Below are 26432 nucleotides of genomic sequence, written 5' to 3'. Positions count from 1 at the left end.
TCTACATATCTGAGGTTATTGATATTTCTCTCTGAAATTTTGATTCCAGCTTGTACTTCATCCAGCCCGGCATTTTGCATGATGTACTCTGCATAAACAAGCAGGTTGACAATATACAGCCTTGATATACTCCTTTCCCAATTTGGAACCAGTCCGTTGTTCCATGTCCAGTTCTAACTGTTGCTACTTGACATACATACAGGTTTCTCAGAAGGCAGGTATGGTGGTCTGGTTTTCCATCTCTTTAAGAATTTTCCAGTTTGTTGTGATCTACAAAGTCAAAGGCATAGTCAATGAAGCAGAAGTAAATTTGTTTTTGAATTCTCCTGCTTTTTCTATGACCCAAGGGATGTTGGCAATTTGATCTCTGGTTCCTCTGCCTTTTCTAAATCCAGCTTGAACATCTGGAAGTTCTCAGTTCACGTACTGTTGAAGCCTATCTTGGAGAATTTTGAGCATTACTTTAACAGCATGTGGGCTTCCCTGGTGGCTCAGACAGTAATGCATCTGCCTGCAATGCAGGAGACCTGGGTTCGATCCCTAGGTTGGGAAGTTCCCCTGGAGAAGGAAATGGCAACCCACTCCAATACTCTTGCCTGGAAAATCTCATGGACAGAGGAGCCTGGTATGCTACAGTCCATGAGGTTGCAAAACGCTGGACACAACTGAGTGACTTCACTTTCTTTCTTTCTTTCTTTCTTTCTTTTCTTCCCTTCCTTCCCTCTTTCTTTCTTTTTTGCCAGCATGTGAGATGAGTGCAATTGTGCAGTAGTTTGAGCATTCTTTGGCATTGCCTTTCTTTGGGACTGGAATGAAAACTGAACTTTTCTAGTCCTGTGGCCACTGCTGAGTTTTCTAAATTTGCTGGCATATTGAGTGCAGCACTTTCACAGCATCATCTTTTAGGATTTGAAATAGCTCAACTGGAATTCCATCACCTTCACTAGCTTTGTTCGTAGTGATGCTTCCTAAGGCCCACTTGACTTCACATTCCAGGATGTCCAGCTCTAGGTGAGTGATCACACCATCGTGATTATCTGGGTCGTGAAGATCTTTTTTGTACCGTTTTTCTGTGTATTCTTGCCACCTCTTCTTAATATCTTCTGCTGTTAGGACAATGCTGTTTCTGTCCTTTATTGTGCCCATCTTCTGCATGAAATGTTCCCTTGGTATCTCTAATTTTCTTGAAGAGATCTCTAATCTTTCCCATTCTATTGTTTTCTTCTATTTCTTTGCATTGATCACTGAGGAAGGCTATCTTATCTCTCTTTGCTATTCTTTGGAACTCTGCATTCAGATGGATACATCCATCCTTTTCTCCTTTTCACATATCCCTAAGCATCCTTTTTATATAACACTCAGAAATAAGGCTCCAGATGAATCACCAAGGTATTAAACCTGGTGTCACTATTTGACACAGGAGAAGAAAAGGACTCTGATTTGAGGTCAGAAGTGGAATTCACAGTAAGAAGTAAAAAACTAAACCTTGCAACAAGTTCAGCCTTGAGGTGTTGTCCTTGAAGCCAAGGGAAAATGTAGGATTGGAACTTGGAAGAGATCATTCTGAGATAATCCTGACTTAAGAGAAAATAAAATAACCCCAGGAAAAGAGGCAGAAGTAAGAGCACCACAGAGAAAGGGGCCAAGGGAGGCAGAGAGGAGGCAGAGAAGAGCGTGGTGAGCTGCAGGACCGCGTCAGCCTGAGAGCCTGATGACAGGGAGGCACAGTGCAGGCGGAGGACAGAAGGGGCGGGGACGCGTCAAGACAGGCGAGCGCTGCTGTGCCAGCAAGGTGGTCACCTTGTCATTCAGCTGTTTAGAGTACAAATGCAAGAAAACCAGGTTTTGCATTTCACTGACTACAGGCTAAAAAATAAGTTGACCCCAGGGTGAAAAATGCCAACAAAGGTACATATAGTCAAAGTTCTGGTTTTTCCAAGGCTTCCCTGGTGGCTCAGTGGTAAAGAACACACCTGCAATGTAGGAAATGCAGGTTCGATCCCTGGGTCAGGAAGATCCCCCGGAGAAGGAAATGGCAACTCACTCCAGTATTCTTGCCTGGGAAACCCCATGGACAGAGGAGCCTGGCTGGCTACAGTCCATGGGGTCGCAAAGAGTCAGACACGACTTAGCGACTGAACAACAACAAGGGGGAAAAAAATGAGTAGCTAGAAATGACTCATGGGAATACATGTATCAACCTAGGACCTCCGAGGACAATACACACTGAAGCACCTGGCGATGCTGCGGAATATTACCCAGTGGCAAAAGAGATGGGGGAAACCATGTCAGCACATGTGCATGTACACCCGCACGAACTTTCAAATGTCAACCAGCGCAGAAAAGACCAGGCAGTTAAACAGTGGCACATGGCAGAAGGTCAATAGATATTAGTTCCCATCCTTTTTTGACATCAAGTCTAATGACACCAGATTAAAATCATGGTCTCATCACAGAACTTCAGGCTGATACAAGGACTCATAAATTTCAAGAGTAAAGAGATTCTGGGACTTCCTTGGCAGTCTAGGAGGCTCAGGTTCAATCCCTGTTTGGGGAACTAAGATCCCACATGTTACACAGTGCAGCCAAAAAAAAAAAAAAAAGAGAGAGAGAGAGAGAAAGTAATGAGATATTAACATGTTAAACACTATCCCCATAGAAAGTAAGTGTCTTACTTTTTATGACTAAATTTGCAAGACTGGAGTCACAATTTCTCCTTCATTTTAAGATAAAAGAAAAAACTTGCATATAACCCTTTTAAATCTGAATATATCCACTCTCTGAAAAAGCTGTACCCATAGCTGTGATAAAGGTGAACAGAGTTGTGCGGACGAGGGAAAAGGAAAGGGCAGGGATCACGGCGGCAGGACGGCTTCTCCAAGCAGTGCACACAGGCGGACGAGGACACAGGGACCTACTTTGGTGGTGATCCTGTACGTGATGTAGGTCTCCATTGTACAGACATGCTTCTTGGGGTCGTCAACCGTGACAAAGAGGTCTCTGGTCTCACCATCCATGTCATCATCAAGCTGAAGTCTGTTGAGAAGGGAAGATGAAGAAGCTGGACTCGCCGTGCCTGCTGGAGTACCACCATTGGGCAAAATGAGATCCTGAGGGAAGAAAAGAATCACCTTACACGTGAGCTGAGACACTCGAGAACACCAGCGAAAGCGGCTGGTGGGGCCAAACCGAGAAACACCTTTAAATACAAAAAAAACTTTCGGAGAATCTGATCCTCTCCTTTCTTAACATTTCTTAAGTGAACAGAGTCTTTTATGACCACAAGAAACACACAACAGGCAGCACTCTCCACCAAATCCTGTTGATTCATCTCCCAGCGCTGCAGGAACCAACAGTTCAGGGACGGAGAACCTAAGAGCCACCTGCATCATCAGACTTGGACAGAGAAGGAACTTCTGAGCACGCCACAGTCTCTCATTTCCCCACTTTCTCAAGACCACCGCTTGGGCCCAGGTGTACATTAAAGGGCCAGAACCCTCTTAAATACCTGACACATTTGAAAACTCAACCAACCATCACAAAGAGATAATTAAACATTACATACCTGGAATAAGTCACACCATTACCTAGTAAGCATGCTTCCCAGAAAACTGAATCTATATCCCGAACAAAGCACCACATCAATTTACAGGAAACACAGAGGAGCGAGGAGCATGTTAAAACAATCTATAAGGACAAGATAAGCAGAGTCTACACTCTGTGACACTAAAGAGAACTAAAGATCCAGTTTTTTCAATAAATAAACTGCAAGGAGAAAAAAGAGAAAGAGATAGAAAGAACACCAATAGATGTAAAGAAATTCAAGAGATCTATCAACAATTGCAATGGGTCCTGATTAAAACATAGGATTAAAACATTTTTGGATACTCAGGAAAACTTTAATATCAAATAATTATTTGATGACATGAAGGAATTATTAGGTGTGGTAATGAAAGTATGATGATTTTACAAAGTCTTCATCTTTTAGTAACATGTAACTATGGTATTCATAGATTAAATGATAGAATGTGTGGTGTTAACATTTGTTTTAAAATAATTAAGGACAGATAGGTGGGTAATCGGAGAAGGCAATGGCAACCCACTCCAGTACTCTTGCCTGGAAAATCCCATGGACGGAGGAGCCTGGTGGGCTGCAGTCCATGGGGTCGCTAGGAGTCAGACACGACTGAGCGACTTCAATTTCACTTTTCACTTTCATGCATTGGAGAAGGAAATGGCAACCCACTCCAGTGTTCTTGCCTGGAGAATCCCAGGGACAGAGGAGCCTAGTGGGCTGCCGTCTGTGGGATCCCACAGAGTCGGACACGACTGAAGTGACTTAGCAGCAGCAGCAGCAGCAGGTGGGTAATGGGCTTCCCTGGTGGCTCAGACAGTAAACAAACTGCAAAGCAGGAGACCCGGTTTCAGTCCCTGAATCAGGAAGATCCCCTGGAGAAGGGAATAGCTATCCACTCCAGAATTCTTTCTTGCCTGGAGAATTCCACAGTCAGAGGAGTCTGGTAGACAACAGTCCATGGGGTCACAAAGAGTCAAGATGCACCAAAGTTGATCATTATTGAAGCTGGTACTTGCAGATTCATTAAAAATTCTCTCCTCTTCCATATTTGTTTAAAATTTTCCACAACAGAAAAGCTTAAAGGAGGTGGGGAGAGCAAATACCAGAAAAGAAAGGGAAGGAAAGGTTAAAAACTTAGGGACTTCTTTCTTCTTAGGTCTCAGCAGGAAGCCACTTGAATCAATTATGTCCCTTTAATATCAAAAAATATGTAGCCTTCCAGTTACCTTTTCTGCTTTTCTTCCAGTTACCTTATGCTACTGCTGCTTTTCTGGTTTTAAGATTTGACAAGAGAACAAAACCCTGTCCTAGCAGATGTGAATGTCACCTTGGAATAATTAGAAGGCAAAGACTAAGGAATATGGCAAGAAATGACATGATACTAAGCAAAGGGCCTGGTCAGGAATGCTGTCTGCATTCCTGGCCTGTGGGGCAGTCGGATCACAGGCTGCGGGTGGGGAGGTGCTTCCCCTGAATGAGGTCTCCTTGTGTGCAGGCTGGATATGACTTAGCCCCCAGAGAAAAGAACATACAGGAAATGAAAAGTCAACCAAGCCATCGTATCCACGAGCTCCAGCTGAACATGGCACATCTGGGAACAGGGTCTGGAACAAGGCGGAGGGAAGCACGGCCTGGGGTCAAGGGCAATGTTACCCAACTCCATGGGTGACGGAAAGTAAATTAAAAAAGCACCTTCCTTTGTCTCCCTGACCACAGATAATTTAATCACATTCTTAACATATGCCATCAAAAATACTTTTGTAATTTCTGAAAGGGCAGCATTTCACAGAAGATACTCAATGGGAATGGACCCCACCCCTCCACTTCCCAGCCAAGGGGCTTGTTAGCTGGGAAGGCAAGCCCCTCAGCAGCTGCTCTTGTGTGGACCACAGAACCTTGATGCAGCAGTATCCTGCAAACTGCTTTCTCAGCACACTGATGCCACGGGGCATGCAGTGTCCCTAACACAGGGTCTAGGGATCCAGGAGAGGACATCTCTGGAGCTCTGAGACAACCATCACATCTTTATCTCTTCTGTAAATATTTAAACGCTGACCTCAGGCAAGACACTCAACTAGGCATTGAGGGGCTCCCCTCTGATTTTTTTTTTTTTTATTTTTAATCAACTCTAGCTCACTGGGCCTCAGAAAAGCTTCATCACCTACGGCTAAACACTGCACAAAAGAATAAAAGAATTCAAAACCTTCAGTCAGATAAGCCAACATCAGCTCAGACGGCAATGTTCCACAATCTGGCCTGAACTGATCCTGGAACTCACTATGCTATTTCATATTCCTCATCATGGCTTGCACGGCATATACACACCCCTCTTTCTATGCAGGGGGCTCCAAGGATCTCACAGGAATCTGCCCAAATGACCCCCTCTTGGAATTCTTCCTAGATCCATGCCCAGGCAGAACAGCCACTCCCTTCTCAATACCTTAAAGATACATCCATGGAAGCAACTTTCATAGTTTTAATCATTTATTTACATATGTAGCTTTCCCACAAGCACTGTGCAGCCTCTGTAACTGTGCCTTGTTTGCGTGTGTGCGTGATTATCTGTTTGTTTGCAGGTCCCCCCATGACTCCAGCCAGCTCCCCTAACCTTTGTTCTGGGGACCTGAGTCAAAAACCCTCCAGGAAGAGCCCACAAGAAGGTCTAAAAAGTCTTGGATGGAGAGTGGGAACTTCAGTTCTCAAGTCAGTGGGGTTTGGGGAGGACAAGAGCACGTCAACCAGACCCTGTCACATAGCAGATTCTCTCCTTTGAAACTACACGACTAGGAAAAACACCCGTGCCTATCCTACATGTGTTCCCTGGGGTGTTATTTGAGCATATATGCACAGCCAATGAGCGATATGCCTGGAATTTTCTAAAAAGGGAAGCTACGGTCCTCGAGTTCCACAGCACATCTGTGCATAGGGCTTCCACATTCTTATTTCACTGCCCCCTGCGTCAGCCTTGTGAGGTTAGCAAGCAAACACTATCTCTACCAATAAGGAAGCAGACTCGAAAAGTTGAGGACTGTGTTCAAACGTATGGAAGCCAGTCATCACTCTGCTGAGTTGAGCCCAGGCTTCTGGGGTCAAGGGTGTGATTGAGCTGAATCCCTTTTGTGTTTCCCAACCCAACACTGTCCCCTGTCTCCATTTTCAGGCCATAAATCCTTCTGGGTAAACATGAAGCATCTGTTTTTAAAACAAATCCAGGAATGCAAGCATTTTCCCTTAGGGTCTGAATACATTATTCCCCAGATAACCCCTCTCAAGATACTGTCCCCATGAGGAACAAATGTAAAGAGAATATATGAAAATCTTCCGAGGAAGGGCAGGGGGTCAGGTGGACACAGTGACCTGATTCCTCTGCCCCTGGAGTCCTCCGGCAGCGTGTCTGCTTCACTGAGACCTGAGCAGGTACTGTGGGAGAGCCGTGCCTTCGCAACTAGCGTAAATTACAGGACGGGAGAAGTGAGACAGCCCCTTGGCTCAACGCAAAAGCCTCCTATTTCCTTGCTGCTATCTTATGGTCAGTCCTCCTTACTGCAGCCAGAATGTGCTCTGAAAAATGTCATTCAAAACATGTCACACACACACATACACACACTGGCTCAAAACTCTCCAAGACTTCCATCCACTCACGTTCAGAATAAAATCCAGATTCCCTCCCATAACCCACCAGGGCCAGCATGATCTTACCACTGTCTCTGACCTCCTCCCAGACATCATCCCCTTCCCCCCAGCTCATCCTGCTCTCCACACTCTGGCCTTGGCTTATCCTGACCTCAGGGCCTTCATGCTTGTAGCTCACTCTGCCTGGACATGGCTCTCCCTGCTCCTGTTGCCACTGGGCTGGCTTTTCTCCTCAAACTGGTTTTTGCTCGAATGACACCCACTCGGAGAGGCATTCTCAGCCCACAAAAATCTAAAAACAGCCCTGCACCCCTCCAGCATTTTCCAGTCCCTTCCCTGGCTTTATTTTCATCGCAGGACTCACCTCTCTCTGAAAACGTACTGTATATTAATTGATCATCTGTCTGACTCCCCACCAGTCCATAAGTTTCACAGGAGCAGAGACATTGTCTTGTCCACTCCTCTGTTCTCTGACACATAGTAGGTACTCAGTAAGTATTTGATGAATGAATGAGTTTGGAAATGATCCAACTCAATCTCTTCCCAATATAACGTACTCAATAAATGCCAGTTGAATGAGAATGAAACAGGCCAACCTAGCCAGATTACCTAGTTTTGAACCCCGGTTCCACTTCCCTGGTGGCTCAGATGGTAAAGCACCTGCCTACAATGCGGGAGACCCGGGTTCGATCCCTGGGTTGGGAAGATCCCCTGGAGAAGGAAATGGCTACCCACTCCAGTATTCTTGCCTGGAAAATACCATGGACGGAGGAGCTTGGTTGGCTACTGTCCATGGGGTCGCAGAGTCGGACACGACTAAGCGACTTCACTATCACTATCATTATGACTTCAGAAAATTCCTAATCTCTCTATGCCCTGATTTCCTCACTTATAAAATGGGCATAATGAGACTGAGTTAACATATGGAGCATCTGGAACAGTACCTGGAACATGGTAGGCTCTACATCACTATTAAAATACACACACACAAAAAAGTCAACTTGTCTGCACATATTCGTGCATACCCTTACAGACTATGGGGCTGGGTTCACAGTAGACAATAAATGCTGCTAAATTAAAATTAAAATTACACCTAGAGTCACAGTCCCTGCCTTAACCACATCTTTGTTAATATTTCACTGTAACAATAGATCTACCTACAGTAGCCCTTGTGAGAGTTACAACTGCAGAGTTGACAAATAAATAAAAACTTCTCATTGCTCCAAGTGATCAATTCTTACTATGCAATTTCAGTTATAAGAGAATTTCTTCTCCCGGCTGCCCCTTTTTACTTAGGAAGAGAAATACATAATTAGGCCACTCTGGAAACTCCTCTTTTTCAAAGAATTTCAGTTAAAAGATCCAACATCATGGTCAGCCAACCGCAAGACAGGTTATTAAACTAACAGAAGTCACCAGTAAAATTCTATTGCTATATTAAACCCAGGGTTTAGGAAAGAAAGTAGTATGCATTAGGAGCCAACATGGATGTAATGAAAACAAGTCAAGCTAAAACACTGCAGTTTCTCTTTTTGATACCGTTAGAGAAATGTGGGCACCACGATGATCTAGTTTCAGAAGAGCCTGCCAAAGCCTCTCAAGGCACCCTGAACAAGAGAATGGTCAGAGGAACAAGAAGGTGCCTGCTTACACCTTCATGAAGTCAGCTGCCCTGGGTGGGTCCACCACGCACAGAGGAGGCAAGATCGCACACTCTGAAAATGCTGGATGCTACGAGATGAGGCGAGCACCTAAAACGAGGAGGAGGCCAGGCTATACTGGACCCAAACAACAGAGGAACCAAGCCAAGTCTTCCTAACTGACTGTCCCTGACCCTGGCTTGCTTTCTTCTAGGGCTTTTTCCCACAGACAGACCACTCAACTGACCTGTCAACTGGTCACTCAACTTAACCTAGAGTCCAAGAAGACAAATGTTACTTTAAGTGCAAACAGGGTATCTGATTACTCACCTGTTCTGGTGAGAGGCAACTAGCGGGCCTGTATTACCTCATTAGACCCAAGAAAACCGAAAAGTTTATCCAGCCTATATTAACTCATCATTCAGGCCCAAGAAAGCTGAAACATGAGGAAAGCAATAGTCCTTAAGAGCAGATAAATGTATACATTTGAAAAAGATTTATCCCATGAAACAGTACACTTTAGTCCACATTTACTCTGTACTCTCATTTAAAAAGAAAAGTCAACAGAAAGTAGAAGAGGGAATAAAAAAATTAAAGCATAAGTTGAAAACAAACAGGGGACCTCCCTGGAGGTCCAGTGATGAGGACTCTGAGCTTCCAAGGCAGAGGGCACAAGTTCAATCCCAGGTCAGGGAACTAAGGCCCTACATGCTGCCTGGCCAAAAAATGGTTGTTGTGTTTTTTTTTTTTTAATTTTGTAAGTTATAAATGAGACAAAAATTTAATTCTTCTAAAAGATGAATTACATAAACTAAAACTTAGGAAGCCTGATCAATACAGAAAGAGTGAGGGGAAAATGAGCAGGCAACAATGGTTTAAATCTTACCTCTATGTATGATTATAAATTACAAGGGTGTGCTATGAATAGCTATGTTAATAAATCTGTAAGTCTCTATAAATTTGAATGACTTTGCAGGAAAATGTATGGCCAAGGAGAAATTAATTGAGGCAGAAAATCTAAACAAATAAATAACCTCAGAACTATGGTCAGAGAACTTTTACTGAAAGGTGAGCTAGGTCCCAATGGCTTTATAGCTGAGCTCTAATGAGCCTCAAGGAAAAAAGCTCTGTTTTGTTCAAACACTCCAAAACACTTCAAAAAATAAGGAAGGTTTCAAATCATTTTATTACAGGAGTTACCTATGAAAAACTGAAAGTGTTAGTCGCTTAGTCAAGTCCAACTCTGCAACACCATGGACAGTAGCCCACCAGGCTCCTTTATCCATGGGATTCTCCAGGCAAGAACACTGGAGTGGGTAGCCATTCCCTTCTCCAGGGGATCTTCCCAACCCAGGGATTGAACAGGGTCTCCTGAATTGCAGACACATTCTTTACTGTCTGAGCCATCAGAGAATATCTGATATTAAAATAGTAGGACAAAAAAAGGAAATTAGATTAAGTGTAAACTTTGTCAATAAAGTAACAGCAAATGATACATGAAAAGAATTGGTTTTTAAAAGAAAGAAAGAAAAATAATATATCAGGGTCGAGTCAAACATTCTCCAGGAAATCAAAAATTACTTAACATTAAGAAAGTTATAATGCTATGTATTACATTAACTGATCATTGTCAAATATAATAATGTCCACATCTGCCAAAATGTTTTTGTTGGCATCATTCACTGGTAAATATCACTCATTCCATTAAAATCTCTAAGAAAAAAAAGATCCCGAAATATGTTAAAGAGTATATATCAGAAAACATCAGCTCTGAATCTTGAAAACACTGCTCTAAGTGAAAGAAGCCAGACACGAAAGGCCACATGTATAATTCCATTTACATGAAGAAGCCAGACAGGCAAATTAGACAGACAGAAAGCAGACTTTTGGTTGCCAGGGGCTGGAGGCAAGAGGAAATGGGAGTGAACACAATAAATATGAGGTTTCTTTTTTGGGTGACAAAATAATCTAGAATTCAACATTAATGATGGTTGCACAGTGCTGTGAGTACACTAAAAACCACTCAATTGTATAGTTTAAAATGATGAATTTTAGAGTACGTGAATTAGATCTCAGTAATATAGTTTTAAAGAATGAAGCAATATGAAACCCTGAAGGCATGTGTATTAAATTCAGAAACAAGACTCTGATGCCTAATATCACCCCTTTATTCATATCGCTCCAGAGATTTGAGCTGAAGCAACAATGCATGGCAGGGCTCCATGCACTGCAACCATTCAAGCCAGACACGCGCTGCTCTACCACATCACTTTCTGGCACAAGGCTGGTTTCGTCAAAAATTAATCTAAAATTGTGATACCCATAATAGGGAGAAAATGCATTTAAAGCACTTTAAACTGAGGTAAGGCATTTACTACATGGTTCAGCGACCAAAGGAGAGGACAGAAACCAAACCGTATGGTAGACTGTATTATTGTCCACAGCTATTCCCTCTGTACCTTTAAGAGGATTATATACCCTCACTATTGCCAGTGACTGCCCCCAGGAAGGCTCATCCCCACTCCCTAAGTAACCTGTTTCGGCCAATGGTGCATGAGCAAATGAGACCTACGCCAGATGGGAGCAGACACGTTAGGAGCCACGGCATGTTTCCATCAGCTCTCATGGTCTCTTCCCTCCTCTGCAACGAGCATGTGCCAAACAGGCTGAGCTTTCAGAACGGAGACTTGTGGAAAAGAGCCATAGCAACGGACTCATAGCCACCAACACATAACTTGACCTAGAAATGAATGCTTGCTGCAAACCTCTGTATTTTGGGAGCTGTTCACTACCACAGCAAGGCTAATACATATAATTATAAAAATGTCTATGCAATTTATTTCGTGGCTGAGCTATGCAGCACGAAGGACCTTAGTTACCCGACCAGAGATCAACCCCCGCCCTGCATTGGGAGTTCAGAATCTTAATCACTGGACCACCAGGGAAGTCCCAAAAATGCCTGTGTAATTTTTTTTTTTAAATCTGGGTAGGAAATAGTGTATAAAGGACATGGAATTTTAAGAGGTACAGTTGTTGTTTTTTTTCCCTGCAGAGTTACATAAAATTCATCTTAACCATGTGACCTAAGTCCTAGAACTCTTACTTGCTCATCAGCAGAAGTTCAGTCTTCCTTCCTTTCCACCCCTGCCCTAGAGCCTCATCTCCAATATTCTCCCAGACCTCCAAGGTTGCTTGCACAAGCATCCCCAAGTTCCCACAGCCCAGCAGTCTGTGATTTCTAGGTTAGCATCTTCCCTGAGCAGACTTACATTTTCCCACTTTGGATTCTGAAGCATTACTTATAAGGGAAAGACTCTTCTTTAGACATGGGTTAAGAGATCACTTTTAATTATTTGTAGGTTAATAAAGTCATCTCAAATGAAACTGTTTCCCCAGCTTTTCTATTAGAAAAACTCCCTTCAAGTAAAATCCTCTATTGGCCTGACCCAAAAGACGACCCCCGACAAGATTACAAATGAAGAGCAAGAGCCCACGTCCACATTCTCCAGCTCAGCTTCCAATGTCTACTACCAGCTTTTTCTAAGACTCTTCAGACATTCCTGCGATTCTTGGGAGGAAAGGTTTTTCTCCTACCCTCAGATGAATTTAAACATGATCTCTTTCCATCCTTCTAAAGAGGATATATACTGTTCAACCACATAGTGAAACAGCTAACACACGTTAGTCAAAGTGCTGACAGGGAGCTACGAGGATGTGACACCTGTGTTTAGATGACTCCATCTGGCTGGGCACACGGCCACAAAAACCTCTACCTATGACGCAAAAGAATATGGGATACAATGGAGGTCCATGCAAAATGAGGGAGGCACGCAAAGGCTGCTGGGGCAACTCGAGAATAACAAGAAAATCTGCTGAACAGAAAAACAAGATAGTGGGAGAGCTTGGTCTGCACATTCCAGGCTGAAGGAGGAGAGGTATTTCTGCAAGCTTGTCCCTAACTGAATGATACCTAGGACCCACATCACAAAGGTTGTAACTCTGTTGCTGGTCAAGTACATGCATGATGTAGAGGAATGAAAAGGCCAAGCAGACAGCTTTCTGAACACATGAATTAAACCTCAGCCAAAGTACCCAACAAAGAGAACATGACTCTAAAACCTCTTTGAAAACCTCTTTCCTTTCCACCTTGATGCATTCTGCCAACTGAAAGCTCAGCAGTAAAGGCATTCCTCCCTGACGTTTCTACATCAAAATCATGCAGGGGCGGAGAACCCCTCAGATCATCCAAGTTGTTTGTGTCACTTATAAGAAAGACTCAGAAGTTGCACGTCACCGGTCACGTAGGCAGTACTGTGAGGACGTCAGGTCTTTGCTCTCTCACCTAGTGCTGTGGTACACCACACAACCCAGACACCCCACACAAGAATGAGAGTGAGGCACAGGAGCACATAGAGAGCTCCACAAGACCAACTGAGAAAAAGTTACACGACGGGTGGCAATCAACAGAGGAGAAACAACGTTTCATAAAGACCTACTGGGGGCACTTCCCTCCAGGTCCAGAGACTAAGACACCAAGCTTGGGCCTGGGATGGCTCCCTAGTCAGGAGAACTGGATCCCACGAGCTGCAACTAAGATCCAGTGCAGTCAGATAAAATTTAAAAAAAAACCTGCTGGGGATATTCAGTCTAAGGGTCTCATTTCTATACTCTCCCAACCCTGCTGCTGCTGCTGCTGCTGCTAAGTCACTTCAGTCGTGTCCGACTCTGTGCGACCCCATAGACGGCGCACTCCATCTACCTCTGGTCTTTCAACAGAAGAGGCAAGGCAGGAAGAAGACCTGGGCTTAGAGTCCAAATGACTGGGCTTGAATTCTGGCTTTGCTCCTCACCAGGCCTGGAGTAAGGTACTCAATCTCTCTGAGCCCCAGTTTCTCCATCTATGACACAGAGGGTGTAAGGATTCAAGGAAACACACAAGTAATGTGCCACCATAATCCCTTACATGTGTTAGTTCTTTCCCACCCTTCACATAACACTCCTTAACTGTACCATTTGTTCACCTCACAAACTGGTCCTAACTGACATGATTTTTGTTACCATCTGACACAGCACTGCACACGTGGAATGCACTCAAGAATGTGAGGTAGTGAGTCAGACGCCTACGGAAAGATAAGGGAAGCATCTTGGTTTTCAGAACAAGGACTGAGACGAAACAATATACTTATATTGTTGAATATCTACTAGGGGATCAAACACTTGTTGATTAATCATCACCTCAGACCAAATCCCTTTCCAAGGACAAAAACCATTTAAGTGAGGAACAGACCAGGGCAAGACTCCACCACCAATTCAAGTGAAGTGGTTACTCTTAAGGCCACGCTTACACCATTCAGCTGTGCTTCAAACAGCCTGCAGCACCGAGCAAGACTAAAAGCGTCTTGCCCTCAAAAATGACCTGAGGCTCACCATTCCTCCATAATCGGGACTCTTTCTCTAGAGTCCAAAGACACCCCATGCCAAAAATAATGTGCAAGATTTTGCACGTGCCCCTGTAAATCTGAATCTTCTTTTGGAGAGAACCTAGCATTTTTAGAGTCCCAAAGGTACCCATGGGGGATAAAGTTAAGCCCTGCTGCTTCTAAACTGTCTCTCTCAATTAAAAAAGGAAGCAGAAGTATATCTGAACTTACATGAGCTCCCTAAATTCAAATCGCTCCTTAGTTGAGTACTGTCACACTCAATGATCTGTGCTCCTTAGCTGAGCACCCTCACGCTCAACGATCTGTGCTCCTTAACTGCGTACTCTCACGTTCAACGATCTGTGACACACAGACCCTGCCTTTAGGGGTAGGGATGCCCTTGAACCTCCATCCAAGCCTAAAACTAACCTGAGGTGAGCATTTGTCAAAGCAGAAGGAAATATGTGACTGTACTCAAATAGGTCACAGTTGGTTGATCTATTAGGATTCTTTCCCTAATACGATTCTCTCAATATTAGTCTTGTGGATTAAACACTGTTGTGTTGATTCAGGAATCTGCATCTAACCACAGAGGAGCTAAAAGAGATGGTTTTCTGAGAAATTCTTCAAAGCCTGAGATACACAATCCCCATGGCATCCTTTTTAGAAGCCTGAAGCGTGCCCACCTCCCACCCAAAAGTACAGATGCATTTCCAGGCTTGAGACCTACCTGGCTACCTGGTTGCTCCAGATCTAATCCCCACACTCCTACTGACATGACTCAAACTGGACCGGGACATGGGGGATCTCTCTTTATTTCCATGAAGAACGGATTTACTGGAAAATAAGAAGGCACTCAACATCCAGCTGATCACAGTACTAAACAACCAGGAGTGAAAGAAAAAGCCAGAGTAGGACATTCTACACCAAAACAGCTCAAGAGAGTTTCACAACTAAGTAACCAGACAAGGAAAGTGGTGGAAAGGCAGAAACGAAGGACATGCAAGAAAAGGGCCCCCTGCTTCATACTGGTTGGTCTGGCCCTCTTACGTGGGTGTTCTGAGCTCAGAGGCAGAAATGAGCCCTATAAATATTAATATAAGGATGAGTGGAAGTATTTCAGACTGGGTACAAACGTAGAGGGCAGAAACAGATAAAAGAAGTCAAGGAATGAATGACAGGAAAAAAAAAATACTGCGACCTTATCTGCCTATGAACTATGAGGATAAAACAAAGTCAGGGACTTCCTTGGTGGTCCAGTGGTTACAAATCCACATGCCAATGCAGGGGACACAGGTTCGATCCCTGATTCAGGAACAGCCCACAGGTGGAGGAGCACCTAAGACCCTGCACCGCAACTCCTGAAGCCCGTGTGCCTAAAGCCCACACTCCAAAAACGAGAGAGGCCGCCACAATGAGAAGCCTGAGCTTGGCAACTAAGAGAGGAGCCCCTGCTCACCGCAACTCGAGAGAAGCCTGCAGAGCAACCAAGGCCAGGCACAGCCAAAAATAAATAAATAAAATGACACATAAATAAAAACAAAGTCAGAAAGCGGGCAGCTTCCCTGTGGTGGTGCAGCAGAGGCTGGAGGGTATGCATCCCCGTGGGGAGGTGCGGAGGTTTGTCTTGAAGCCAGTATACAAGACAGCAAGACACAAGGATTTCTCAAGATGCTTTCATTTACACTTCACACACGACAGAGAAAGATGTCAACTGTCGACAGTAAAGATGCTTATTATTACTCTTCAGTTAAGGTGGTTGTTGTGGGGAGGTGGGGCCTGACAGATCAAGGGAGAGTTAGCTTTCTTCAAAGCCACTTTTAGGTATAGCTGTTGTTTGACAAAATTTAGCTGAAGGATTACCTTCTTACAATAGATATAATTAAATGTTTTCAGCATCTTACTTCAAGGAATCTCTGTGAGATGGCAGAGGGAATGGGACAAAATAATGGCCACTTTCTATTTCTTCTGTAGCCAAAAGAGATGTTTTCCTACACACAGGCGTTTTAAGTAGCCTAATTACCAGGGTACCATCTTCCCTCAAACCACAAATTACAGGATATGGAAAGAAAAAAATCTACTCATTCATGTCTTCATCCAAACAAACATTTATCGAGTTCCCACTGAGTGCCAGGTACTATTCTAGAAGCAGGGGAATTTGAGGAATCAAGTTTCGGGGTGGAGTGCGGGTGTGGCAGGGACCCAGGACAAACAGCAACATGATCTAGTGAGACACATACATGAATAAGGGAACAGCACTGTGCTGGAGTCCAGAGAAAGCGAGAGTAACTGCGCTCCGAGGCCGGCTCCAGAGAGGCACCCTGCCACCCCAGCCCTCCTACCAGCTCTGCGGCAGCAACAAAACCACTTGAATTCACCAATGCTCGCTGGAAAATGGTAAGGCCAACCCATCCAGGTGGCCAGGCAGCATGGAGGATACAGAGAATGCCTGTGAAAGCCCGTGTACACAGCGAAGAGCCACTTGAGGTGGGGCTGAGGCGTCCCCAGTGTGGAGCGCCGCCTCGGCAGGACAGACACAGGCTAAGAGGCAAAGGACACGGCTGGGGTCTGGCCTCGTGGGCTGAGCCAGGGGCAGCGGCTGGAAAGAAGGCCTAGAGGGCCGGTGAGCTCCAAACTCTGAAGGATCTCAAATACCAGGCTTAAGAATTTGTGGTGCACCCTACAGGCAGTAGCTAAGCTTGTAGGGCTTCCCTGTGGCTCAGAGGTTAAAGTGTCTGCCTCCAATGCGAGAGACCCCAGTTCAATCCCTGGGTCAGGAAGGTCCCCTGGAGAAGGAAATGGTAACCCACTCCAGTATTCTTGCCTGGAGAATCCCATGGACGGAGAAGCCTGGTAGGCTACATACAGTCCATGGGGTCGCAAAGAGTTGGACACGACTGAGCGACTTCACTTTCACTTTCAAGCTTTTAGGCAAGAAAGTAGCAACCATATGTAAGGTTTTCAAAAAGACTTCAGAAAGAAAAAAAACAAACAAACACAGATCAAATAGAGAGGAGAAGAAATAGGAGACGAGAGAGGGATCCTTTGGGGAGCCCTTGTAATTGTCCAGGCACACCTCCCCTGCCCTGCCCCTGGTGGTACCTGAGTCAGGTGGAAGATGCCAGAGAAGAAAGGACAGGTGAGAAGAGTCACCAACAATAATGTCGGGTGGCGTGGGAGACTCTGATGAATGTCTCCTTGGCAGGAAAACAAACAAACAAACAAACAGAGTCTGGCCACACTAGAGGGATCATGTTTCAAACATAGGTGAATTACAGAGGATTCGAAATTCCTGAAGTTCCAGCAAAACTGAGTAAGCAGAAGGTCAACAGCCCTGTGTGCTGTGGTTAAATCCATGAAGCCCATCCCTGGGACAAGCGGGCAAATCCTGCCAGAGTGACTGAGCTCGGCAAGGCTTACAGCAAGTGGCCAGGGACCTGCCACTCTGACCCGGGGGTGGGGAGCCGCCTCCATCCAGCAGACTCCACCCACTCACCTTCCATCACCTGCTGCCGGCATATCTGTCTCAGGTCATTTTTTCTCTGTCACAGCCAGCACACTCACTCAGGAACTCACGGGGGGAATCTCACATCAGCATCCACTTAAGGCCACGTGAGACTGTCAGCACCGCCTGGTTCCAGCACCTGGCTAGAGGGTTCTGGCTGTCACCTGAACCCACCTTTGGCAGAGAGCCAGCTGAGTGCCCTGGGAGCCTGGGCTATAAAGCGACTCAAAACAAAACAAAATGCCCAAACCGAAAGCAAACCCTTGGGACTGAGAAAGATCACAGGACTTGGAGACAAAAATCCATACATACACACACCTCTAAGTCAAGGAAAAACAAATCAAATATTTTAAGCTCATACTCTCTGCTGAGCACCGTGCAAGCTTGACTTGGTACGTCTCAACACTCAAAATAATACAGGGGTGGGATGGGGGGAGGTGAGCTTGATTATGCATGTTCCTACTAAGAGAACAGGTCCAGGGAAGGTTGAGGATGGGCCTAAGGTCACTCTGCCAGTACAAAGCAGAATGCACAACTGAAGCCCAGCCCCAAGAGACCAGAGCAGAGGCTATGGCTGTCGCGCACTGGCCCCTGGTCACGGCTCTCTCTGAACAAGGACCTACCCAACAAGAGACCCAGCACCACCGCGCTCACCTCGGAACCTGCAGCACAGCCTGGTCATGAGCAATCCTTCACGTGTGTTCCTTCAAACCAGTAAATTCCCAATCCACCAGTGCCAGAGACCTTGCCTCTCAAAGGATGTTTTAAGAGCCAGCCAGCTCCAGAGAAGATCCAACATAAGGGACCAGAGACCATTAACCAACAGCTCCATGTGGCCAGCCATGATCCCCCACAGGCTCCAGAAGAAACAAGCCAGGGCCATCACAGGGTGTGCAGGCAGAAATAAACCTGCGAGGCCAGCCACCACTGTGCACGGGCACATCTGGCTTGAACCCTTAGTGTTAATGCAGAAGGCGAGGGCTTCTCATCCCCAGAGAAATCCTGGGTAGAAAATACTCTGCCAAAGTAGCCTAATGATTAATCCCATCAATATCTAAATTGATGGAACAGATCTGAGTTTTTAGTATATGATAACTATGGAATTTCAAATAGTGAGGAAAGAACAGATTAGTCAATAAATGCTGATGAAGAATTTGGTTAACCAACCAGGAAACAATTAAGTCATACCCTTACAGCAAGTGCAAAAATAAATATCACGTCATATACCAAATTAAATGAAATACATTGACCATACCTCAAATTGTTTAAAAAAGAATGAAACGCGAGATTAAAAAATAACCAGATGATGTTTTATATCAGAGGCTGGCAAGCTTTTCTGGTAAAGGACCAGACAGTAAATATTTCCATCTTTTCGGGTCACACAGTCTCGGCTGCAGCAAGTCAAGTCTGCCGTTGGGGTACAGAAGTAGTCGTACACAGTACGTGGACAAATAGGTGCGGCTACATTCCAGTAAAACTTCAGTTATGGACACAGAAGGCTGAATTTCACTAATTTTCTTATGTCATGAAATATAAATTTTTTTCAGTCATTTAAAAATGCCATTCAAAATCTCTTAGGACTGAAGGTGTCATGGAGGACGGGGTGGGCGTGGTTATTAAAGGACAGCAGGAGGGAGCCCTGCTCAGTGTGGGGAGAGCCGGCGTGTTGACTGTGGTGGTCCTGGTTACAGAAATCTACACACGTGATAGAACTGCACAAACAACGGGCACGCGTGTACTCACAAAGGAGCGCTTGTGAAACGGGCGAAATCTGGACGAGTTCTGTGGATTGTACTAATGTCAGTGTGCTGGTACTGTTAAGCAAGAAGTTAGCTTTGGAGGAAAGTAGATGAAGAGCACCTGGAATCTTCTTATACACATTTTTGGTGAATCTATAATTGACTGTGAATTATAATTATTTCAAAATAGAAAGTTAACAACAACAATTCTTTACTCATGAGTTATATATATTTAAAAAAAAAAACAAGGTAGCTGGCCAGAGTTAGCTTCTTGGATTTCATTTGCTGTTTCCTAATTTAGATGAAGTAATGCTAATTTAGTAAAGTAATGCTCAAAATTCTCCAAGCCAGGCTTCAGCAGGAAGCCTGAACTTCCAGATGTTCCAGCTGGTTTTAGAAAAGGCAGAGGAACCAGAGATCAAATTGCCAACATCTGCTGGATCACTGAAAAAGCAAGAGAGTTCCAGAAAAACATCTATTTCTGCTTTATTGACTATGCCAAAGCCTTTGACTGTGTGGATCACAATAAACTGTGGAAAATTCTGAAAGAGTTGGGAATACCAGACCACCTGACCGGCCTCTTGAGAAACCTATATGCAGGTCAGAAAGCAACAGTTAGAACTGGACATGGAACAGACTGGTTCCAAATAGGAAAAGGAGTATGTCAAGGCTGTATATTGTCACCCTGCTTATTTAACTTCTATGCAGAGTACATCATGAGAAACGCTGGGCTGGAAGAAGCACAAGCTGGAATCAAGACTGCCGGGAGAAATATCAATTACCTCAGATATGGAGATGACACCACCCTTATGGCAGAAAGCGAAGAACTAAAGGGCCTCTTGATGAAAGTGAAAGAGGAGAGTGAAAAAGTTGGCTTAAAGCTCAACATTCAGAAAACGAAGATCATGGCATCTGGTCCCATCACTTCATGGGAAATAGATGGGGAAACAGTGTCAGACTTTATTTTGGGGGGCTCCAAAATCACTGCAGATGGTGACTGCAGCCATGAAATTAAAAGACACTTACTCCTTGGAAGGAAAGTTATGACCAACCTAGATAGCATATTGAAAAGTAGAGACATTACTTTGCCAACAAAGGTCTGTCTAGTCAAGGCTATGGTTTTTCCTGTGGTCATGTATGGATGTGAGAGTTGGACTGTGAAGAAAGCTGAGTGCCGAAGAATTGATGCTTTTGAACTGTGGTGTTGGAGAAGACTCTTGAGAGTCCCTCCTCTGCAGCCACACCTGCTGCTAAGTCACTTCAGTCGCGTCCAATTCTGTGTGACCCCATTGACAGCAGCCCCATCCCTGGGATTCTCCAGGCAAGAACACTGGAGTGGGTTGCCATTTCCTCCAATGCATGAAAGTGAAAAGTGAAAGTGAAGTCACTCAGTCGTGTCCAACTCTTCAAGAACCCATGGACTGCAGCCCACCAGGCTCCTCCGTCCATGGGATTTGTCAGGCAAGAGTACCACAGTGGGGTGCCATTGCCTTGTCACCAATACCTCTCTCAAGAACAAAGACGCAGGAGGCATGACCCACATGTATCTGTCTCCAGTGACCCATGCTTTTCCTCTGTCAGCTGAGACTAACAGCAGATGGTAATATTTATACCCAGTGAGTTTCGTCTTCCTATGAAATTCAAGCCCAGGAAAGCAGACAGTCCTCAAAATCACCCAACGAAGCAAAGGACACAAACGACAGTCAGCCAAACGGTGTACTAAAACTCAGAGTAAGGAGCAAGTTGTTTTACACACGGTGGTGTTACTACAACAAGGGAGGAGTCTGTGTAAAGCAGGCAGGAAACCCATTCTTTTGGTGTAAAGATAATAGCTTCCAAAAGTGCAAGTAAAAGGCCCAGAGATCTCCTTCCAGCTGCTATCAGCAAATCCACACATCAAGTGTTCAGGACTCTAGAGTGATTTCCTTTTCCTTAGGCTGTGCCAAACAGGTCCCGTGCTTTCTTTTTTTTTTTTTTTTAACTGTGGCAAAATACACATAACATGAAACTTAACCATCTTAGTCATTTTTAAGTGTACAGTTCAACAGTGTTAAGTACATTCATACTGTTGTGCAATTGATCTCTAGAACTCTTTTCATAACCTTCACCTACCTAATGTCCCTGTGTGCTTTAAAACTCAGCTCCAGAGATATTCCTGCTAAGATGCCACCTTTCTTAACAGAGCCCCCCATCCGCACCAGCACTTGCCCAGTTTGGGTCAGATATCTCCCACACTGCTATCATGCCTGTGCCTACCGTTCTCAAAACACATTATCACCTGTGCTGTGACTGCCTGTTTATCCACCTGCCTCTGTCCCAGAAGGTCTGAGGATCTATGGTCCTGGGATTGGTTATCTTTGTGTTTGGGTCAGTTCATGTATTTTAAAGGACAGACATAATGGTATCTCCCATCCCACATGTTTACCTGCAGTGTGCCCTGGCCGCGTCCCCATCAAGACATGGAGGCTATCAACCCACCCTAATGAATCCGCGCAGGCCCCATGTATGCTTTGAACAAAAGAATATGGCGGAAGTGATGCTGTGCTGATTCTGGGCACAGTCCTCACATGGCCCAGGAACTTCCATTTCCGATCTCTTGGGATGCTCATTTTTGGGACACATCCCCAGGAAGCCAGCCAGCCTGCCTGGAGCAGTCCAAGCCACATGAAAATGTCACTTGAGTTAACTGCCAGCCACGAGCCAACTCAGGCACCCAACTCAAGCAAGCCTTCAGATGACCACACGAGAGACACCAAGCAAGAACCATGTAGCTGAGTCCAGGGAACGCATGGAGCCACAAGGCATAAGAATAAACATATTTTGGGACTTCCCTGGTGGTCCAACGGCTAAGACTCCTTGTTTCCAACACAGGAGGGCCAGGTTCGACTCCTGGTCAGAGACGTAGATCCTGCATGCTGCAACAAAGACCTTGCATGTTGCAGTGAGAAGTGAAGCTCCCACATGCTGCAACTAGGGCCTGGTGCAGCCAAATAAACACATAATTTTGTTAATGTGTCTTTTAACCTGCCTCATTTGGGGTGGTCTGCTAAGCGCAGTGCGTAACCAAAACGCCATCCACCTGGTACACAGCGGGCACAAAGTGAAGGAACAATTGAATCAGCTCTGATATAACATGCAGCCCAGAGCACTCAATTTAACAGCTGCTGCTGCTGCTACTAGGAGAAGGCAACGGCACCCCACTCCAGTACTCTTGCCTAGAAACTCCCATGGACGGAGGAGCCTGGTAGGCTGCAGTCCATGGGGTTGCAAAGAGTCAGACACAACTGAGCGACTTCACTTTCACGTTTCACTTTCATGCATTGGAGAAGGAAATGGCAACCCACTCCAATGTTCTTGCCTGGAGAATCCCAGGGACGGAGGAGCCTGGTGGGCTGCTGTCTATGGGGTCGCACAGAGTCGGACACAACTGAAGGGACTTAGCAGCAGCAGAAGCTGCTGCTGCTACTGATTTTATGTGGAAGGGGAACAAAGAGAAACGGTAAAAGAGGCAGGTACATTCCTGCCAGTGAAAAATAACAAAATCCACTATGTCCACGGTGGGTATGAGCTGAGCCCTGGGCTTGACTCTTGCATTCCATCAAATTCCACAGAAATGACAAATGAAATACAAAATTAAGAATAAATCTGTTTTCAAAATCTGGAAAATGGGGATGGATGCCATCATTCAAAAAAAAATTTGCAGTATTTCTGGAAAAGGTGTGAAAAGACAGGATCAAATTTATATAAAAATCAAATTTAGCCAGAGTTGAGAGATCACAATCTAACTGGACCACAGTGGGAAATGCTGGATATGGGAATGGTCTGAGAAAACCCCAAATTCAGAAGTGAGTAAGAACAGAGCAGGCACTGAGTTGGCAGGTGGGGTAAGGAAAAGGGAGTGGAGTGCTGAGTTTCTAATGCAACTTGAAGAGAAGAGGAAGGGGGACTTCCCTGATGGCTCAGTGGTAAAGACTGTGCCTGCCAATGCAGTAGACAGGCGTTTGATCCCTGGTCTGAGAAAATCCCTTACGCCGCAGAGCAACTGAGCCCATGCACCACAACTATTAAGCCTGTGCTCTAGAGCCTGGGAACCACAGCTACCGAAAATCTCTCACTCCAGTGCCCAGGCTCCCCAGCAAGAGAAGCCACCGCAATGAGAAGCCAGTGCACCTCAACTAGAGAGCAGTCCCTGACTGTGGCAACTAGAGAAAAGCCTGCACAGCAATGAAGACCCAGCAAAAACAAAAAAACAAAAGAAAGAAAAGAGGAAGGGTATTTTTGGATCAACTGTGAAGTTCTCCATCTGCAGGGCAACTCTCTCCCCACTTCCTCAATTAAGAAGGGTCCACCCAGCCTATTGTCCTGTTATCTGCCACCCACCCCGACAGGAAGCCTGCCCAAGAGCAAAGCCACGGAGCTCTTCTCCATCCTCTTCTTGTCGAGTGGCATCCCATCCCAACCCAACCACTACAGTCAGGCAGAGGCTGACTACACGGTCTCTGTGTATCGCTTATGGCCATGCTGCTGCTGCTGCTAAGTCGCTTCAGTCGTGTCCAACTCTGTGTGACCCCATAGACGGCAGCCCACCAGGCTCCTCCATCCCTGGGATTCTCCAGGCAAGAATAACTAGAGTGGGTTGCCATTTCCTTCTCCAATCCATGCACGCATGCTAAGTCGCTTCAGTCGTGTCCGACTCTGTGACCCCATGGACAGAAACCCACCAGGCTCCTCTGTCCACAGGATTTTCCAGGCAAGAATACTGGCGTGGGTAGCCATTTCCTTCTCCAGCTTATGGTCATATATGCATATATGGCCTATGTTTGTATGCAAACATAGGTATGACATGGCCAAACAAATGCATGCCCCAGAGGAGGCCCAAGAGCAAATCTCAGTACTTGGGACAACAGCATGTACCTCTCCAAGAAGGGAGAAGCAGCCAAACCCCAGGTGCAGACCAGAAGGTCCACGCACCTCCATCTAAAGGTGGTCAGCTCTTGCCCGACGCCAGGATCATCATTGTGGACACCACATTGTGAGAGCACGTCTAGAAACATGATTGCTAAAACAAGTTAGCTTCAATTTAAACAGAAAAGTAGAAATAGTGGAGTGGAATGAAATTAAAAATAAATCCATCATTCAGAAGATCAAATCAATGAATCTTCCCAACATAAAGAATGAAAATATAACCTGATAAAATCAGCCCAGAAAGAGTGGAGCCTCGAAAAGTACAGACTAAAATCCAAACAGCCACAAGTCTTTTCTTCTAAAAAAGAGAATGAAAAATAAAAAGGATGTAGACAAAGCAGAAAGGCTTTACAGTAGAAATACCTAAGAAAAACAGACACCTAAATACAAGCAGGCCGCTAAACTTCTCAATTGAAGAAGAAAACCCTAGGCATACATGGAAGATCGGGTAAAGAAGAAAAAGGCACTGGCACAGACTTCTCGCCTGGGACTCTAAGTTCTGAACTGAGACCAAGGAATACTATGCAGTCATTAACAGAAAAGGCAGGGAGGGGAGGGAGGAACAGACTTATGCACCATATGGAAGGGTCTCTGAGATCTGTAACAGTGTACAGCAAGGCACAAGACTCTGTGTACAGTATGCTGCCGTTTGACTTTCAAAAGGATTACATGTGTGTACTTTCACATTCGTGCATAACATCTGCCTCTAGGAAGTTTCTCCAGAAACTGGTAAAGCTGGTTGCTTCTGGGGAGGGAATCCTGCTGCCAGAGGAAGGGAAATGATGGGGCCTGGGCAAAGGGGACACTTTTCACCAGATAAAATTTTGTCTCTTCTGGATTTTGTGCCATGGCAATGCACTGGCTATACCACACACCAAAAATTTTCAGTCGTGCTCACTCTTTCCTCCCCTTCTCACATACATAGTCAAATTTAAAAAGGCAAGCTATAGAATGGGAGAAAATACAATACACATATCTGATGAGCACCTGTATCTAGAATATATCAAAAACTCTTAAAAAGAATATATGTGAGATACATATATATATATATATACACACACACAATGAAATGTTATTCAGCCTTAAAACAGAAAATTCTGCCATTTGCAATGACATGAAGGAACATGGAGAATATTATCAGTATTATGCGAAGTGAAATAAGTGGGTCACAAAAGGACAATGCTGCATGACCCCACTGATCTGAGGAATCTGAAATAGTCCATTTCATAGCTGCTAAGAGTAGAATGGTGACTACCATTCTCCTGGGAATGGGAAATGGGCTGGGGAACAGGAAGAAACGTTTCCATTATGCAAGATGGAAAGTACTAGAGATCTAATGTACAGCATAGCATCCATAGTTAACAGTGGTGAGGCTTCCCTGGTTAACACTCTGCACTTCACTACAGGGGGTGTGGGTTCCATCCTTGGTCAGGGAAATTCTGCATGCAGTGAGGTGTGGCCAAAGAAAAAACTTAAAAAGAAAAAAAACAATACTGTATTGTACACTTTAAAATTTGCTAAGAAGGTAGATCTTATTACAAATAACAATATTAGTAATAGCAATATAAAGAGGGTAGGAGGAAACTTTGGGACATGATGGACATGCTTATGGCATAGACTATAGTGACAATTTAAGCAGAAACATACTTATCTCCAAACTCAAATTATATACATTAAACATATACAGCTTTCTGTATGTCAACCATACCTCAATAAAGTGATTTTTTAAAAAAGAAGAATATGTAACTCGTTCAACATATATAGTATATTCAATATATAGATACAGTATATATATTATATTCAAAATATAAATAGATATGTATATATCTCAATAAGAAAAACAACTCAATAAATACAGGCAAAAGATGTGAAGATACTTCGAAAACGTATACAAATGATCAATTAGCATTTGAAAAGAGGTTAAACATCGTTAGTAACCACATAAAAAAAACT

General features: G+C 44.6%; 1 protein-coding gene across 2 annotated transcripts in view; it reads right to left on the bottom strand.

The window, feature by feature from the left end:
• Window positions 1–26432, bottom strand: part of SNX30 (sorting nexin family member 30) — a 109889-nt gene that overhangs the window by 57564 nt on the left and 25893 nt on the right. The window contains exon 2 of one of the 2 annotated variants that reach the window (XM_027550522.1): window positions 2919–3110. The exons of the other annotated variant lie outside the window; for it this stretch is intronic. Within the exon in view, the coding sequence (XP_027406323.1) occupies window positions 2919–3110 (192 nt within the window). The remainder of the gene's footprint in view (window positions 1–2918; window positions 3111–26432) is intronic. 2 annotated transcript variants of the gene reach the window in all.

This window comes from Bos indicus x Bos taurus, chromosome 8 (genome assembly GCF_003369695.1).
Source record: "Bos indicus x Bos taurus breed Angus x Brahman F1 hybrid chromosome 8, Bos_hybrid_MaternalHap_v2.0, whole genome shotgun sequence".
NCBI lineage: Eukaryota > Metazoa > Chordata > Mammalia > Artiodactyla > Bovidae > Bos > Bos indicus x Bos taurus.
The sequence above is the reverse complement of the archived record's forward strand: the minus strand, read 5'-3'. Positions and strand labels throughout refer to the sequence as shown.